We start from the raw sequence: 18,417 nt of genomic DNA, 5'->3' as shown, positions 1-18,417 counted from the left end.
TGGTATAATGCCAAACTCCATCAGGGAAGATCTCAGATATTCTACAGCAAACTTCACATAAACTGTGCACACAGAGAGCTCCGCCCTGCAGTGACAGGCACCAGAAGAAGGCTGCTGTCCTCATTTCTGTTCATTGTATCACATGCCCCAAATAATGCAATACAAGAAGAAGACACACAACTACAGGAAGGGAAACTACAGCTGTCACTTTACAGATGTCACAACTCATACGTGTATACTTCAAAAGAATACCCAAATGAAAGCAGGGACGTGTGACTCCAGTGAGAAGAGAAGCGAGGGCTACAGGGAGAACATAATGCCTCAGTCAAGAGTATCTACTGCCCACTGGTGGCCAGGTACACATATTGCAGGAGCAAAATCTTCCTGCGCTGCAGGGTAAATGACCCCATTGCGACAGAGATGGGACAGGAGCCACCATGAGAACGTGTTGTTAGGGAAAACAAGATTATATAACGAGAAACCTACAGAAAGAAGAAAATGCACAGTGTCCCGGAACAACCTAGCTTATGAAAATAGAGTTTCTTGAAGAATAAAAAACAGAATTTTTTCTTTTCTCCTGGTGAAGTATACGTTACATGTAAAAGTACAATAGTTTTCAACAGCTCATTTCCTAAAATCCCCACGTTTATAAAAACCTATGACATAAAGTATGAAGATAAACATAGCCCAGAAAATCCACAACTGCGCTGGCAGTAGTGTGGAGTAGGTGGCCTGTCCCTCCCCCCCATCCCCCGCTCTCCACCCCCACCTCAGAGTTCTGTTTCAGATGGAAGCCATCTTTATACCAGATGTTCTTCATGGAGTAAGATGGGAAGGGGTACAGGGAAATGCAGGGCACGGCCATCAACAATCCCAGGTGGACTTTTATTCCCCCCCCCCCTGCCCCGCCCAAGGGAAGTCCAGGTGTTGCTTAATCCTGTGATGTCTGATGTCCAAGACGAGATGGACGTAGGCAAAGAATCCCTTGCCTGAGCCACAGCACATCTGGGCAGCACTACAGTGTTCTGAGCGAGAAAAACAATAACCGACGGAAAAGACCATTGCCTAGAAACCCACATTATCTGGACAAGCTCCCAAGTCAGAGAAAAACATCAGGGTCGTTCTTCCTTCATTGTCAGTGTCTCTGACATTGCCAGGTTTTCTCTCCCACCAAGCACACACACAGAAAATGTCAGCGGGCATGGCAATGACAGTCTGTTCACACACAGTGAGTGGGGTGTGTGTAACACCCTCTTTGACAAATGTTTTTAAACAGCCCTTTGGGGCTTGAGGGCCCAAAAGTTTCTAGACAATGAAGCTGATGTCCAGAGCTGTTCATGCAGTCTGAGAGAGCCAGGGTTCGGAGACGGGGGACGAGGGGATTGCTAAAACAGAGTGCAGAGAGTACGCTGTCAAGTCACATGCTGTTAAGAAGTGAGTGTGTGTTTGGTTAAGAACGTCAGAAATAGTCTATATGTATGCAAATGGCATGTGAATATATAGTATTAAAATTGTTTTGAGAATCATATACTATAAATGCACCTAAAGGCATTTTCCAAAACCACGTGTCCCTTTTGCAATGATCACTGTGGTTTCCCCTTCTGATGTGCTCCTCAGGATTATGAAGGCATGCACACATACACGACTGTCCATGCACATAGACACGTCTCAAAGAAATGCTTTCTTTCCTAGGAGGATGACTCAGTTGGCAGAGGGCCTGCCGTGGGAGGACCTGAGTCTGATACCCAGTGCCTGCATTTAAAGCAAAATCTGAAGATTCTGTACACACTTGCAATTCCAGCATTGGAGAGGCAGGACAGGAGAATCCTGGGTTCACAGGGACAACAGCCTAGCCTGATCAGTGAGCCCTGGGCTGGAATGAGTCTTAAAACACGGGTAGACAAGTGCTAAAGAGCAACAGCCAGGTGGACTTCCGACTTCTGCATGCATGCACACACGTGTACCCCCACACAACAGCCATATATAGTTTATGAATACGTGTGATCTTGTTGAAAGAGTCAACAGGACCCCTTCAAGCTCTGTCCATGCTGATACTAGAACCACTGTCTTGAGATACTAATCTCTGTGGACATCTCCCCCATCCAATCACTGTCTCTTGCTCAGTCAGAGCCCTCTGTATTGACTCAATGAGATTATCGCTTTTCTTAGCAATTAAAAGAAAAAAAGTATTGTGTCTGTGTGTGTGTGTGAGAGAGAATTACCCCGCCCCCAGATTGCTGGATTATCATTTGTTTTGCATTCCTCGGAGATTTTCTTATACACCAGATTAGTTTTAACCCGTGTTGCTTTGGAAATAGATGGACCGCTACACTTAATTCCTTTATAGGAGGGAAGACGGCTCTGCTCTGCCTAGAGGGAGAAGTAGGCTCAGGGACCCGGGAAGACAGTCTGAAAGGATGCCAGAGCAGGGCTCTTCATCAAGTGGGACCCTGATCTCGAATCAGCTGCTGTGGTACAAGACACTCACAGGGCTGAGGGTGACAGGGGCAGCCCTGTCAAAGGAAGTCAGGGATGACCCATGTGCTCTCCATTTCTTCCCTGTGATGGGGTGCTGAGCCATTGTCCCTCAAATCCACCAAAGCCCCAGACACATGGTGGTGATGAATATGAAATGATTTCCCTCTGGAAGAACAAAGATTGATACTTAATCCTGAAGGTCTCTACTAGAGAGAGTAGAACCCTTTTGGGGAGTGACCTGCTGTGAAGGAAACACAGATACACATTCTCTATGAACGCAATCATCGCCGACTTCCCGAAGAACACCCCTGCTGTGTTTCAACAGGATGCTCTGAAAATGGTCCGTCTACCTTGAAGATGAAATCGGCCATCAGGGGTCCGGGAGTCTTGAAGGTCTGTCTGTCCGCACCCTTCTGAAACTCTATCGTTGTGTTTTCGACAACAAAAACCCCGGGAGTGTTGAAGCTGTGTTCTCCTCTGTTTCCTTGGAGGGTTTTTGACTCAATAACTGGAAAGTTAAGAATAGAATTTAAATATGAGAGCTACCCTACAGACATCTGATTTCAAGTGACATTTTTACTGTGTGTGACATCGGTACGTGTGACCAACAAATATGGAACGATCTACTCAGTTGATGGCATTGATTCATATGGGCAGAAGGGACTTGCAAAATTTGGAGGGACTAGCAAGGATTTTTGTTTCATTTTGTTTTGCTTTGCTTTGCTTCAAATAGGTTTACTCAAGTTCTTGGAACCATTTCCACCACAGAATAAAGAGGAAAGTTTTCTTAGTTTATGCTTTTTCATGAGGTACCTAAAACCACAGAGCGAGGAAAGCCATGTCTCTTACTGCCCATTCAGAAGAAAGAAGCTCCGTTTTGCTTTAAAGTATTGTTTCTTCTCCTGCAAGTGTAAATTTGCGGGCATCTCTACAGAGCTCTCCTATGCAGTCTTCTCTCATCTGGTCCATGGGGATCTAGGGCGCAATAACAGAACCAGGAACTGAAGGGAGCCTGTGTGCTGTGCTGGGCGGCTGTTGTCTCGCCAGTGCTGAAGAACACCTTTCCCTGTTTCCTCAGGAACTCAGCAACTAGAAAGAGCATGGGAGAGTCTGGGGGCGGAGTGATCTGGGAGCAAGGGAAGACACCATCTCCTAACCCACAGAGCAGACTTTCTATTAATTTCATTTTGATGCCTAGGAGTGTTGCAGAGGCAAGTGCTTTCGTTCTCAGTTCCCACAGAGCCCTCTGAAGCATCTGCAGCAGGCAGCAAGGCAGAAGATCCCAGGAATTCACAACCACTCCACCACTGTGAAGAAAGAGGATGTGTGTCTGTGTCTACTATCTACAGCCCAGCTAATGTCCCCCACTCTGGTTTCCACAGTGAGTGGGGGGGTATGGTTGAGCCCAGTAGAACCACAACCTCACACAGCGGGAAGTGCCATCAGAAACAAAAGCCTTCTTCTGTATCCAGATCTTTGAAGCTCAATGGTAATTGTACATTTTAATATGACATGTATTTTATATGTATGCACCTGTCTGTGAGCCCACATGACAGTATCTGCACCATGTGCGTGCAGGAACTGGTGAAAGTCAGAAGGAGACATCAGATCCCCTGGAACTGGAGCTACGGGAGAGTGTGAGCTGCAGTTTGGGCACTGAACTGGACCCAGATCTCTCTCCTGCAAGAGCAGTTAGTTCAACTGCTGATCCATCTCTCCAGCCCCATAAGGACAACTTTAAATATTTTAATCTATACTAAAAAGAGAGATAAAGGAAGGAAGAAAGAAAGGAAGGAAAGAAACAATAGCTTTAAAGATAAAGAATGCTTCTACTTGTTTCAAAAACTGAAGGACTTACACTGAAAATGATCAGCTGGGGCTCCTTTGAAAAGAGGCAGAACCAGGTGATCAAAAGATGTGTTTAGACTGTGGAGGCCAGGAAAACCCTTTCAGGTGGCTATCTATGAGGGCTTTCAGCTAGCCCTACAGAACCAAGCCTGTGCTTACAGCAGATACATGTCTGCAGTGTGTCCATGTCTGCAGTGTGTCCCTGTCTTGTTCAGCATCACTTTCCTTTGGTCATTATGTGTGGTGCCATGATTCTACTCACGCTTAGCAGACAGGACTTGGGGGGGGGTTGTATTCTTCCAATGGGTGGAGGTTTCAGCCTATAGCATCTTGGCCTTTTGGGTTCTTGTTAGTAGAACATTTGATTTAATATTATTTTGAATTTTTAAAGATTTTTTTAAAGTGTGTGTGTGTATGTGTGTGTGTGTGTGTGTGTGTGTGTGTGTGTGTGTATGTATGAATATCTTCCACATGAGTGAAGTTCCCACAGTGGCCAGAAGAGGGCATTGTATGCATCTGGACTTAAAGGCAGATGTCAGCCACCATGTCAGTGCTGGGCACCGAATGTGAAGCAGTCAGCACTCAGACACTGAGATATCTCTCCAGGCTTTTAATATTTTTATAATTACTTTACTTAATTGTTGGGGTGGCACTGTATGGTGGCTCTCTGGTCCTATCGCAGAGGTCCTGGGGATTGAACCGGGGATTGAGTTAGGCTTGGCAGCAAGCACCTTCACCTTCTGAGTCATCTCAGCAGCTGTCTCAAACAGAGTCAGTGCCAAAGTTTTCCTATGATTCCACTGCCTTTGCAGAGACTTCCTGATTGCTTGCATTTGGGGAGGGACGCACGGCTGGAAAATCTGGGGCTGTGGGTTCCCTATAATAATATGGCTAGGATTAGAACACGCTAGAAATTCAGGATCTAAACAGCTCTAGGCAGATTGTAAGACGGGCATTCTATAATTAAATTCCATTCCACAACAAAGGGACTTGAAATTAACAGTACCAAACAGTCTCAGTTTTCAATACTGCAGCCATTTGGAAGGCTGTAGTTCCTACGGGCTCTAAAAGAATGATTTATGACTGCAAAATAAGCTTGATTTCAGAAATACAGCTCTTTTTTTAAAAAAAAAATGGTTATATAAAACAAGAAAACAAAACCCCTTCTGTACTGTGAAATTCAGACATGTAAACTACTCCTTTACAAGGCGGAGAAGGCTGGCTTTCAGAAAGGCTTCCAGAGCTGCCTGTGGGGCTTCAGCAGGGGAAAGCTCCAAGCAATAGATCTGTCACTTGGAGAAGTGAGAACATTTCGGAACTCCCTCCAGAAGAGTGCCAGTCTCCAGGACAAAGCCAGGCTTCATCTGCCAGCATGCTCTCATGAAAACGAGGCTCTCCAGGGTGTCCGTCCATATTTGTTCTGCATATTGGATGCTTATTCTGTTCATACACCTTTAAAAACAATCTCTGAAAAGCTGGCAAACTGGGCTTCAGGAGACCGAGGCAGGCAGCTTAGCCCAAGTCCTAAGCTAGCCTGGGTTATAAGCCAGCCTGGGCTACACGGGAGTTCCAGGGTCACTTGGCTAACGGAGTGAGACTTTCTTTCTAAACAACACCACGGTCTTCCGAAACTGAACTTGGGGAGCCACCGCCAGTGTCATTAGGGCGACACATTAAAAATACGTTTTAAACAACTGTTAACGTGTCAAGCCGTAGAACCTGCCCAGTTGCTTGCTTGCTTGCTTTGTGGTGTGTTTGCCTGCCTTCCCAGTACTGGGTGTTGAACACTACTACTGAGCTAATTCCCAGCCCCAAGTCACCTAGATAAAAGATGCCATTTCATTATTCACTCATGCTCAGAGTTTCCACTACAGGATACGATTGCAGGGGTTCTTGCCATGCCCAAAAAAACAAAAGCTCTTCCTTAGCCAGGAAATCCTCCATCTATTTCTCATCTCTGTAGCTTTCTCTCTCTCGGTATTTCATCTTATGGAGTCAGGTGACATGTGACTTTTTGAAATTGGCATCTTTCACTTGGTCAATAATTTCAAGGATCATCCACCTATATCATAGCGTTCATCAGAATGCCTTCCTTTTGATCGCCAAATAATATTCTACCTGAGTCCTGATTATCGGTTCAGCAGTTGAGAGATATCTGCGTTGTTCTCTTTGAAGGCTAGCAGGACTGACGAGCTGTGGATATTCAGCACTTCGTTTATTACTTGTTTATGCAAATTTGTGTGGATTGGGTTTTTGTGTGTGTGTTTTTAAGCAAGGCTGGCCTTGAAGACCCAATCTTCCTGGCTCTGTCTCCTAAATTCTGGAATTGCTGGTATGCGTCACCATGCCTGGTGCTTTTTGATAGCTTTTAGTCCAAATGTCATCTCGCAATTTTTTTCAGTTTCTAAGTATCACATTTTAATTCACAGGGAGGAAGAACTGCCCCCACAGAGTGCTGAAGATTTTCAAGCCTGTGGAAAACAGGTCTCTAGAATGTTCTGTTTTTTCGCATCAAGGAATATCTTGCTTCACTAGTGTCAACCACAAGGGACTGGAGAATTTTTGCTGAAGAGCTTATCATGGGGAGATATCAGAAAACTGCTTGTTGCCCAAGTAGAATGACCTGAGATGGTCCCCACAGCAGCCACTTCAGAAACAAACAAAACAGGTACAGCAGCAAGCGCCTGTAAACCTAGCATGAGAGAGGCAGATGGCTGGATCTACCGGGCTTGCTGGCCAGACAGACCAGCCAGTTGGTGAATCCCAGGTTTAGTGAGGGAGCTTGGCTCAAAGAATGAGGTGGGTTGTGATTGAGGAAGATCCTGACATTCAATGCGGACTTTGATACTCATTCACGTGAACGTGCGTGCGCACACACACACTCACACAACTCACACACACTCACACACACCTGTGAACACAAACACAAAGATTTTAGTGTGAGGATGACTTGAAATATCTATCCAGGACCATTTTGTTGAAAATTTTCCTCAGGGGATATTTGAGCTGTCTCCTCCCATTTTATAATCCTCTCTAGTTCTGGGATTAAAGGCACGCACCACTGGGATTAAAGGCATGTACCGCCTGGTTTCTATGGCAACTAGCGTGCCTACTGGGATTAAAGGTGGTGTGTTACCACTGCCGGGCTGTAAGGCTGACCAGTGTGGCTGTTTTACTCTCTCGGTAAGGCTTTATTTATTACAGTACAATTGAAATGCCACTATACCACCCTAAAGCATGAGAATAATTTATAGTGGACATACGCGCGCGCGCGCGCGCGCACACACACACACACATACACACACCATTACCAAAGAAGAAGGAGTGGGAGGGGACACAGGTAGGGTTTGAGAGCACCTGAGACGGGCTGGATGGAGAAAAGGGAGGGGGCAAAGTGATGTATTCCTATTCCGATTCAAAATATATTTAAAATATTTCCTAGAGACACAGACTGAGTATACTGGATAGAAATCTCTACCATGGCAAAGAAGTGGGTTTTCATTTGTTCGTCTGATGTTGCTTTTATGAAATTTCATAACACGCTGAGGGGAAATTCTACTTACAGAGACGGGCAGGTCCTTTCACGGTAATTCGCACGCTTCGACTGCCCAAAGGAACAGCGATTACGTTTTCTTCTTCTAGAAAAGAACACAGACAGAGGCAATGAAAACTCATGCTGAGGACCCATGAGTGTGAGCGAGTGCAATAAAACCCCAGCAGTTCCTCGGAACAATGAATAACTGTACGGGCAGTGATTCTGCCTCTGGGTAGATGCCTGTGAGACCTGAGAGCAAGGACTCACACAAGCATTTGCACACACATTCACGGCAGCATTGTCTGCAGTAGCCAAAAGGCAGAGGCCAGTGGCCAGCCCCATAATGACTCCTATGGTGTACCCATAGGTAAAGCAAATTCTGCCGCACATTCTCACATGGGTCAACAGGGAAGAAACTATACTAAGTGATTGTAAAAGGACCCAGAGCCAAGTTTGTACAAGCAGGAAGTAGTTATTTGGGTATGGGAGGAAGAGGGAATGAGGAGTTTTTGCTGAGTGTGTAGAGAACTTCAGGTGCCAATCATTTCTTTTCAGACAGCCTCTCATTGACCTAGAACACACTAAGTAGAACACACTAACCACCTAGCCCCGGCATCCTCCCGTTTCTGCCTCCTCAGCTCCCGGACTATAAACATATGCCACCACAGCTGGTGTGTTTTACGTGGGTGCCGAGGACTGAACTTAGGTTCCTCACGCTTGCAGGGACCTATATATCCATCTCTCAAGCCCTTATTAACACCACTATAGTCAATTTTAAGTATATGGTTCAGGGGAATCATGGTCATCACCTGTCTCCTGAACTCTATCAAAAAATCACACACACACATGTGCACACACACACATGTGCACACACACACACATGCACACACACATGTGCACACACACGAATGCACAGAAATAAAGGATGTTCTCAAGTGGCTCAAATGGCTGATTCAGTGCTGAGAGACATATCAATGTATTGGGTAACCAAAAGAACAGAGGATTACTTAAAATCATCTGTATAGATAAAAAGCATTTTCTAAAATTCTGCATACATTGCTTATACCAGCCTTCTTAACAGCAGGGATAGAATAAACATTCTCAGTTCAGTAAAGAACATTATGGGCTATGGGCAGACTCAATGGTGAATAGCTAAAATGATTCCCATAGGGCAGAACAAATATTATCATTGTCATGATTTTTCCTGGAGATTCCTGTCAATGGGACTAGAAAAGAATAATATTTGTAAATATATTCTGGAAAAAAAGATGTTAAAATACCATAGTTATAAAAAATTAAATTCAAGAGATATTCTGATATTACACAGATGGCTTTCAAAAATTTTATTATCTAATTATATATTTAAAGATATTTATTCAATGCTATGCTATATATATTATACAAGCATACTGCATATTATGTTAATGCACAGCATTATGCATTGCGGAATATTACTTTAACTATGTGAAGGTATGTTACATTCGTTTATGTTGCATTTGTTCAATTATGTAAAGATGCATTGCTGTTTGACCCTGCCTGCCTAAGGCACCTGACTGGTCTAGTAAAAAGCTGAACAGCCAATAGCTAGCAGAAGAGGGATAGGTGGGGCTGATGGGCAGAAAGAATAAGGAGGAGAAGGAATCTGGGTTTGAAAGAGAGAGAATGAGGGAGAAAAAAGCGAGATACCTGGGCTAGCTTGCTAGGCACTCACCAGACAGACAGACATGAAGTAAGATGTACAGATGAAAGAAAGGTAACAGGCCCCAGACAAAAAGTAGATAAAGAGAAGCAGGCTATTTTAAGTTTAAAAAGCTAGCGAGAAACAAGCCTAAGCTAAGGCTGAGTAGTCCTAACTAGTAAGTCTCCATGTCACACGTCAGGGGCTGGTGGTCCAAGGAAGACTGCTACACTTATGCATGGGTGTAGGCATGCAAGCAAGCATAACGTAAGCTAATGCAATAGCAGTGAGCATGCTCACCACCAGGCTGGGCCTGCAGACACCACTTCCACTCCAAAGAATGAGGCTTTTTAGAGAGCCAATCACAGTTTGAGTCAAAAAATAAACACTCTACCATCAGGGCAGAGCGACTTGGAGAACTCAAGGATGCTCTTAAAGGCAACTGAGTCAGGTGGAAAGGACTTGTAGTTAACCCCAAGGGTCCTCAGGTAGTCAACAATGAGACAACCTGAACATTATTAAGAACAATGATTACAGTAAAGCTAGTCACACAAAATACATTGAAAGCAGTGAGTTCCAATACTGGGCAAGTCCTGTTAGCTACAGGCAGAGCATGCTAGGAACCAGTTCTCGTTTCTAAAACTGGAGAAAAGGAAAACGCATGTGTCAGGCCTTTCCATAAAGACCTCTCTTCTCTGCAGGGGAACCAGACCGTTGATGGGAGGATGTCTTTCTATGGGAGTGTGTGCTGTCTCTCTCATGGGAGTGTGTGAGCATGTAAATGAGGAATAGACAGAATGTGATCACATGACAGACCTTCAGCAACTACAGAGCCACAAGAAGAAAGACACAGCGAGCTTCCTGACACAATTCCTTTGGAACCACAGACATCAGCTCTAAGGAGCTCTCCCCAGCAGACCTGAACACAGGGAGGTCTTTAGGCAGAGTCCCCGAAGAGTAGCCGATTTCACGCAAAGGGGATACAAGACAGCCTGTGTTGAGCCAGGACTGAAATAAAGCATGGAGAACAGAGACTAGATGATACATGATGATTTTCTTCAACAAGAAAATGTCAAGAGGAAAGAAGAAAAGAGCAAGTACTAACCCCTTAATAGATAGCAAAGCCAGGCATGGTAGCACATGTCTTTTAATCCCATGCCTCACTCCGGAAGCAGAGGCAGGTGAATTTCTCTGAGTTCAAGGCTAGCCTGGTCTACAGAGTGAGTTCCAAGACAGCCAGGGCTACCTAGTGAGATCCTGTCTCAAAAAAACAAAAAGAGAAAGATTCCAAAGAGACCTGAGGAAATTCCTGGTGTTATTTGACAACTAATTTGAAGAGATAAGAAAACAGCAGCAACAACAAACCAAACAAGCAATGGAGTAAGAACTTCTGCAAAGGAGACAATGAGCAAGCACTGCAGTGACCAGCATTTCCAAAACCCTGGAAATTAACCAAGGGCTTGCAAAAGTTTGGGCAGTAATTACTCCAGAAAAACATAGGGTAAGACGAACAAAGACTCTGGGATATCAATTTGTTTATTTTTATTTTCCTCATATTCTACGCCCATGGTAACCTTTTTAAAAAGTCTTTAACCTGAGTGAGGGCCAGCAGCTTGCCAGACCCTGCAAGAGTTGGGTTTGGAGCGCCTTAAAAGCCCAATTCCCAGGGGTCATTACTTGGCTTGTGTGGTAGTTTCCTGGAAGACCCCACTCACTAAACTGCCTGAACCTGATCTGTGAGTCTGTCTGGTACAAACAGCCTCCCCTGTGGGAGTCTGATCAAAACAATCAGAGGTTGTTTAAAATCAAGGCTATATGAGGTCACTGGCAAATACCAAAAGCCCTCAGTGGAAGACCTGGAAAAACCATGTCCAATATATTCCTGGGAGTGGGTGGCCATATGTATGTAGGGCAGCCATGAGTATGTAGGGCAGCCATATGTATGTAGGGGTGTCATGTGTGTAGGGTAGCCATATGTATGTAGGGGTGTCATGTGTGTAGGGTAGCCATATGCACATAAGGCAGCTAAATGTTATATAGGGCGGCCATATGTATGTAGGGTAGCCATATTATGTAAGGTGGCTAAATATATGTAGGGTGGCCATATGTTTGTAGGGATGCATGTTTACCCAGAAAGGTCCATGAGTTCTCATCTGTTAACCCTGAGGCAGAGCGAAGGTTAAAACAAAGTTGCCAATTATCTGGTTGCCTGTTGGAAACATACACACACACCCCACATATGCACATGCGCGTGCACACACACAGACAGACAGACAGACAGAGAGACAGAGACAGAATTTCAAAACATGACAATAGAGAAAATAATCAGACACATTTAGAACGTTAAGCATTTTCTGGGACAACTAAAAAGAACACTTTAAAAGTCAGTTGCTAAGTGTCTTTTGGCCATTTGAGATTCTTCTGTTGAGAATGCTCTGTTTAGTTCTGTACCCCATTTTTAATTGGATTATTTGGAATTTTGATGACCAATTGCTTGAGTTCTTTATATATTTTGGAGATCAGACCTCTGTGTGATTTGGTGTTGGTGAAGATCTTTTCAGTAGGCTGCCTTTTTGTCTTATTGACCGTGTCCTTTGCTTTACAGAAGCTTCTCAGTTTCAGGTGGTCCCATTTATTTATTGTTGCTCTCAGCGTCTGTGCTACTAGGGTTATATTTAGGAAATGGTCTCCTGTGCCCATGCATTGAAGGCTGCTTCCCAGTTTCTCTTCTACCAGGTTCAGGTAAGACAAAACAAAACAAAACAAACAAAAAAATTCACCTGCTTGCTATCTGCCTTTACAGCCTCCCCATCCCCTTACCCCTCTGAGGAAATAATTCTCCCTTGTGTTGAGAATTTGGTGTCTGGGTGTTTCGGGTACAGACTCTGGTGGGGGTCAACCTCCCTTATAACTCCTGCCTAGAAGGACCCACCAATGAGATCACCAGGTAGTTTCTTAGAACTCCTGCCTAGAAGGACCCACCAATGAGATCACCAGGTAGTTTCTTAGAACTCTTGCCTAGAAGGACCCACCAATGAGATCACCAGGTAGTTTCTTAGAACTCCTGCCTAGAAGGACCCACCAATGAGATCACCAGGTAGTTTCTTAGACTATGATTGGTCATGGCCTGTTGACTATTTTTGTTTCCTTGCCAGGACAGTCTGAACTTTTGGGACAAACACATAGCAAATTATATATAATGGCAAGAGTTTTAAAATGGATTTTTGAACACACAAAACAAAAACTTCCTTTGAATAATAATTTAAAACCTATTGGAGCAGATCCGTTGGAGGGAATAGTGTTACTACAAATGCAGGCTGTAGTATCTCTGAGAAGGGTGTGTGTCACCCGCTGCCACACTTTTATGTAAAACTATGCAATCCAGAGGACCTGCCAGTTTATTCAGGGCGGGGGTGGGGCAGGGTCCCTGGGTCTTCCACTGTGCTACTCTCAGAGTGACTACAAAGGCAACAGCAGAGGTTGGAACAGGGTGGGGGGAGGTGACAGCATTTCATAAGGCGATCCTTCTTCAGAACTTAGTATCTTCCGATTCTAGGGAAAGTAATTTACACCTTGAAAGTTTTCTAAACCAGAATCCTTGGTTTCAGCGCCCAACCTGTCCGTCTCAGTTTCCGATACACTCAAAGCACATAGACACATGGATTAAGGGGCCAGAAAAGAAAACTGAGAATTAAACCCACACAGCCATGGCTGCCTGGCTTTGTTGTTTGCTTGACAAAAATATACATTGGTTGAGTAAAAGCATTTTCAGGAAAAGGTTCTGGGAAAACTGGATGCCCCACTGTACCTTTTCATTCCCTTCTCTCCTCCCTTAAGATCTTGCCCTCCCCTCCCCATCCTCTGTCCCCCTTTCTATTTTCATCATACACACACGCGTGTGCGCGCGCGCACATGTGCACACACACACACACCGCTGCCTCCCCCACAGCTGAGGCTACCACCACCACCACCACCATTTTATCCTCTGAATCACCAGGAAACCTGCTGCAGTTTCCTGTTCACCCTCAGGGATCTGGCCCCAGTAGGGCAGGTGGGAACCAGAGGGTCTGATTGGCAGCCCCGAGGGCTTCTGTTGTGTCATAACACCCCATGAGGCCAATAGCGAGGGCACATTCAAGGTCATGTGGGGTGGAAGGGGAGGCCTTGATGTCATTGCAAATGCTTTTCAGAATGTTGTCTTCACTGACTTGTCTGAGCTGCATGGCCTAGCTGAGGGGTGACCAAGGATGAACCCTGTGAGGCAGAAACATTTGGGGGGTGGGAAGCAGAGGCCTGAGGTATCGCCTAGAGGACCTAAAGAATGACTTTAAAGGGCCTTCAGGTGGCACTGTACGGGGATTGTTATGAGTTTCAGAAGGGCTGAGGCTGAGGTAGCGGCGGGAGGCTCTGATCTGCAGAATGAACGATGATGAAAATGTAGAGACAGCCTATGTAAACAATGTCTCAAACACTTGGCAGAAGAGGTCGGTAAAGGATTTGGGCAGGAATAGAGACCGGTACACTTGAAAGAAGTTTCTTGATATAGCCGTAAGAGAAATGAATGATGAAAACATATTTCACATAAACATAAAATTATACACTCATATAGTGTGATATACACACATGTACCCATAGACATGGATACAGGCACACATTCTAAAAATTAGCCTTTAAAGATGGGAGAGACCTGGTCCCATGAAGCCCTGACGGGAAAGGGAGGGGAGATAAAGGAGAGGGCTTGAAGGGTGGAGTGAGGTCTCTGAGGAAACGGAGGGGCTGGAGTCCAGAGCCCAGATGGAGGCCTTAATTAGCCCTGGAAAGGAAGGCAGCCTTGTGTCTCTGCACAGGGAGGGGAGGAACTGGAGCAGCTGCAGGGCGAGGCCTCTGCTGTTGGTTTCTGGGTTTTATTGGGATTCCCCCCCCCCATACTCTTTGGAACCTAAACTACAATCACCTTTTATGTATTTTATTTATTAATATCTTTTTCAGTACCGGAAATTAAACTGAGGGTCTTCCGCATTTTGGGGAAAGCGTGCTTGTCTATTGCTTAGCTAGGCCCCCAGTCTTCCTATCTTTATTCAAAGCCAAGCTCTCACTGAGTCACCAGGGCTGTCTATGAACTCACGCTGTATCCAAGACTAGCTTAGAACTTGCAATCTTCCTGCCTCAGCCTCCCGAGAAGCAGGGATTATTGGACCACACCATCAGATCTAGCTTCGCGGTTGGGTTTTGATGCATATACTATCCATAAGTACATTTCTTCACATAGACATGTGTATGTTAGTTTCCTGTCCCTGTAGGAAATACCTGTAGTCAGAAAGCTGTTTTGGCACGTGGATTTGGAGGTTCCAGCTCATGGCCCTGTTGCCTTGGACCTGTGGTGAGGCACATCAAGATACTGAGGACACAGTGGAATAAAACGGCTCAACTCCTGGCAGCTGGGAAGCAGGGAAAAGACCCCAGGGCCCCAGAATCCCCTCCAATAGCAGGACCCAGCGCGAGGCACGGTGCTATGTGCCTGTAATCTCAGCCACCGGGATGCTGAGTGCGGCATGACAAGCTACACAGTGAGATTCTGTCACAAGAAAAAAGCAGAGTCGTGACTCCTAACCACTAGGCTCCACCTCCTAAAGATGGCACTATCTCACAGTAGTTACAGCCAGAGGCTGGTAACCAAGCCTGGTGTACTCTGGGGCGTGATGGGGTGGAGCGTATGACAGCTGAGATACAAGCCATACTACTAAGGTTTAATACACAGCTAGTTGGACAGACAGATGTAGTGGCTCTTGACACACACATCTTAGATTGTTGACAGATATAAAGCATTTGTTTTTGCTGCTTACTACCTATAAGCTGTCCACCCTGGCATAAGCCTTGTGTCCCATGGTTTATCTGTCCTGTCCGTTAGGATAGGCAACTTCTCGGCCTCCTGGCGAACTCCCCCTGGGTCTGGGGCTAGCCTAGAGCTTGGAGTCGGGCTGAAGCAAGGGCTAGTATAAGAAAAGCAAAAACAGGGTAGGGGAAGCCTCTCCCTGATGCCTCTCCCACCATGGGCACACAGAGGAAAGTGCCAAGCTAGTCTGAGACACCATCAAATCCTACCCATTCCATCGTGGCACACTCCAGTGGCTGAAGGGTGTCCCACCGACCAGAGGCCTCCTCTGTGCTCCAAACCATCATATCAATGGCAAGAAGCCCACATCTGGGAACACTCAGATTTGGAGGTGGTGATGGCGGCCAATGGTTCCTGCGGGACACTGATTATTTTGGAATTCTTCCTAAACCTCCTCACTGAAATTTGTCCTGTGATATCCTCGATACTGCCAATAACTGCACCATCTTCCAGGGCTTTTCATCTCATTCTTTAGGTGGGAATCTGCATCATTTTTAACTCCACAAACTCTAAAGAGAGGTCATAATCCCCGACTCTAGAGCCCAGCAACGTGGGCTGGAACGGCAGCTGCTTAGCCTAAAATTGGAGCGTGGCCCAGGACAAGTTGCTTACCTCCACTGTCTCAGACCCACCTGTGAAATCCTAAGGCTATTTGTGCTGGGAAATTGCCTTCAGTGTCCAACAAGCAATATTGACGAAAGGTTCATCAGAGAACCTGCTGGCACTGAAAGCTGGGGGGAGGTTGAGCATGTGCTGTGCTCCCAGGCACCAGGCTAAGTAACTTGAGACGAGCCACCATGTTTGCACTAGGGGAGATCTATCCTCGCAATGCAGAACAGTAAATCCGTTCATGTTCCAAGGTTTTGCCCAACATCATGGAGCTCCTAAACCAGAGACCCAGGGTTTGGACCACAAACTCCACCCATAACCGTCCTTCTGAGAGCCCAGCTTCCCTTGTGCACCAGAGTTCACTACAGATGTTTCTCACGGCTCCAGTGTTTTATTTTACAATCACTGCAGACTTATGATTGAGCTTGCCGCTACTGGTTTACACACGCGTGCACACACAATGCATACACACACACATGTGCACACACACACTCGCATGCACACACACACACGTACCTGCACATGGACACACACAGATCATTCTCAACCCCAACCCTTCCCTGTTATTGTTTTTCAATCTCTAGTGTCCTGTGGCGGATCATGGCTTTGCTAAGTCATAAGATACACAGGAAACAGAGCTGGGTGTGGTGGTGTACACTTATAATCTCAGTGTTTTGGAGGCAACAGGGTCAGGAGTTTACATCATTCTCAGATACATCAGACCTTGTTGCAAAAAAGACATATAGGAAAAATATTGTCTTCATAATTTTAAGAATTCAATAAGCATCAACTGTAACGTCCCCCAGACTGTAATATATATCAAATTGCTTATTTTCACTAAGTCCAACTAGAACTATGTCATATATTTTTATTATTTTGTTTTTAAATAAATAATTTAAGATAACACAAGAAAAGTACATTCCAAGGACCATCACGTTAGCAACATCTCCATTTTCCTATTCTGTGTGTGTGTGTGTGTGTGTGTGTGTTTGGTCTTGTCAACTTGGCATAGACGTAGACATCTGGGAAGAGGGAGTTTTAATTGAGAAAATGGTGCATTTTATTTATTAATGATTGGCACATGAGGGCCCAGCTCACTGTGGGTGGTGCCCTCCTTGAGCAGGTGGTCCTGAGTTATATTAGAAGTAGGTCCACAATCACTTCTCGGCCTTTTGGCTAAGATCAAGTGTAGAAAGCAGGTCCAGAAAGTCAGTGAGAGCCCTGGGGAGCAAGCAAGAGAGAAGCATTCCTCCATGGCTTCTATATCGGCTCCTGCTTCCAGGTTCCTGCCTTGAGTCCCTGTCCTGACTTTCCTCAGTGACGGAGTGTGACTTGAAAATTGTAAGATGAAATATACTCTTTCCTCCATAAGTTGCTTTTGGTCATGGTGTTATATCACAGCAATAGAAACCCTGAGACACCCTCCTCTATATTTTTTTTTCTATAACCTAAACGCACACATGCACACACACATGCACACGCACACACACACACACACATACACACACACACAGCTCTCATCTATGAACACAACATATACACCATTCAAAGAGTATACAAGTTTCTTTTTTCAGCAAGAAAGGTATCTGGATAGATACTAGTGTATCTAGTTAGAACCCATAAAATTGAAAATAATATGCTTGCCTTTATTTACACGGAGTACGAAGATGTCTGTCATCTGAAAGAGCATAGAGGTTGGTTCTGCCCCCCCCCCCCCATGACCTCAAACACCCGGCACGGCTTACACTAACGGTATCACCATCTGTCACATGGTGAAGAGTGGAGCAGATGGCTTTTCAGAACTACAGTCATGAAATCTGTTTCGAATTCAGCCGTCACTCTGGTGCTACAACTGGTTGTGTTGTACGGGAGAGAGTCAGCGAATAGACACCCATATTCTAAAGCTGTGGGAGGTTTCCCAGCTCTTTAGCACAAATGGAGACAGGAGAAATGAAATGAGCCAATGAGTTAAAGCAGGAAAAAGGAGAACAAGAGGCAGAGGGCATCAAAGGAGGTAGGAATTCAGCAAGGATTTGATTTAACGAGAGCAACCAGCTGCATGCCGGAAGTGGATTCCTTTCTGCCAGGCCTGGAGACAAACATCCTCTCACGACACCCTGAGCCCTAAGGCTACATCACATCAACGGAAGTCAAGCATTGCTGAGTCCCTGGCCTCTGTGGCAGCATGCTCTGAGCCTGAAGACATATTTGCTTACTGGCTAGAAATGCCTTTACCTCAAAAGAACAAGGCAACTGGCAGTTGCGTCTAGTCAAATGTATGCTGACGCTTACCCCCATGACCAACTGAGCTTCAGGTATTAAGGTGGTGTTGGGGTAGGGCCTGAGATGCCCAACATCCACTCAGATGGCCCACAA

The 18,417-nt window shown here is 45.3% G+C and overlaps 1 protein-coding gene across 3 annotated transcripts in view; it reads right to left on the bottom strand.

Annotated features, from left to right (window-relative positions):
• The window catches only part of Adamtsl3 (ADAMTS like 3), a 226,320-nt gene that overhangs the window by 86,614 nt on the left and 121,289 nt on the right, over positions 1–18,417 (bottom strand). For all 3 annotated transcript variants that reach the window (XM_075952699.1, XM_075952698.1, XM_075952700.1), the window contains exons 8-9: positions 7,890–7,964; positions 2,829–2,986 (exon numbers count right to left, since the gene is read on the bottom strand). In XM_075952699.1, coding sequence (XP_075808814.1) covers positions 2,829–2,986; positions 7,890–7,964 — 233 coding nt within the window. The remainder of the gene's footprint in view (positions 1–2,828; positions 2,987–7,889; positions 7,965–18,417) is intronic.

Source organism: Microtus pennsylvanicus, chromosome 18, assembly GCF_037038515.1.
Source record: "Microtus pennsylvanicus isolate mMicPen1 chromosome 18, mMicPen1.hap1, whole genome shotgun sequence".
In the NCBI taxonomy this organism is placed as follows: Eukaryota; Metazoa; Chordata; class Mammalia; order Rodentia; family Cricetidae; genus Microtus; species Microtus pennsylvanicus.
Note: the sequence above shows the minus strand (reverse complement) of the source record. Positions and strands in the feature narration are given on the sequence as shown.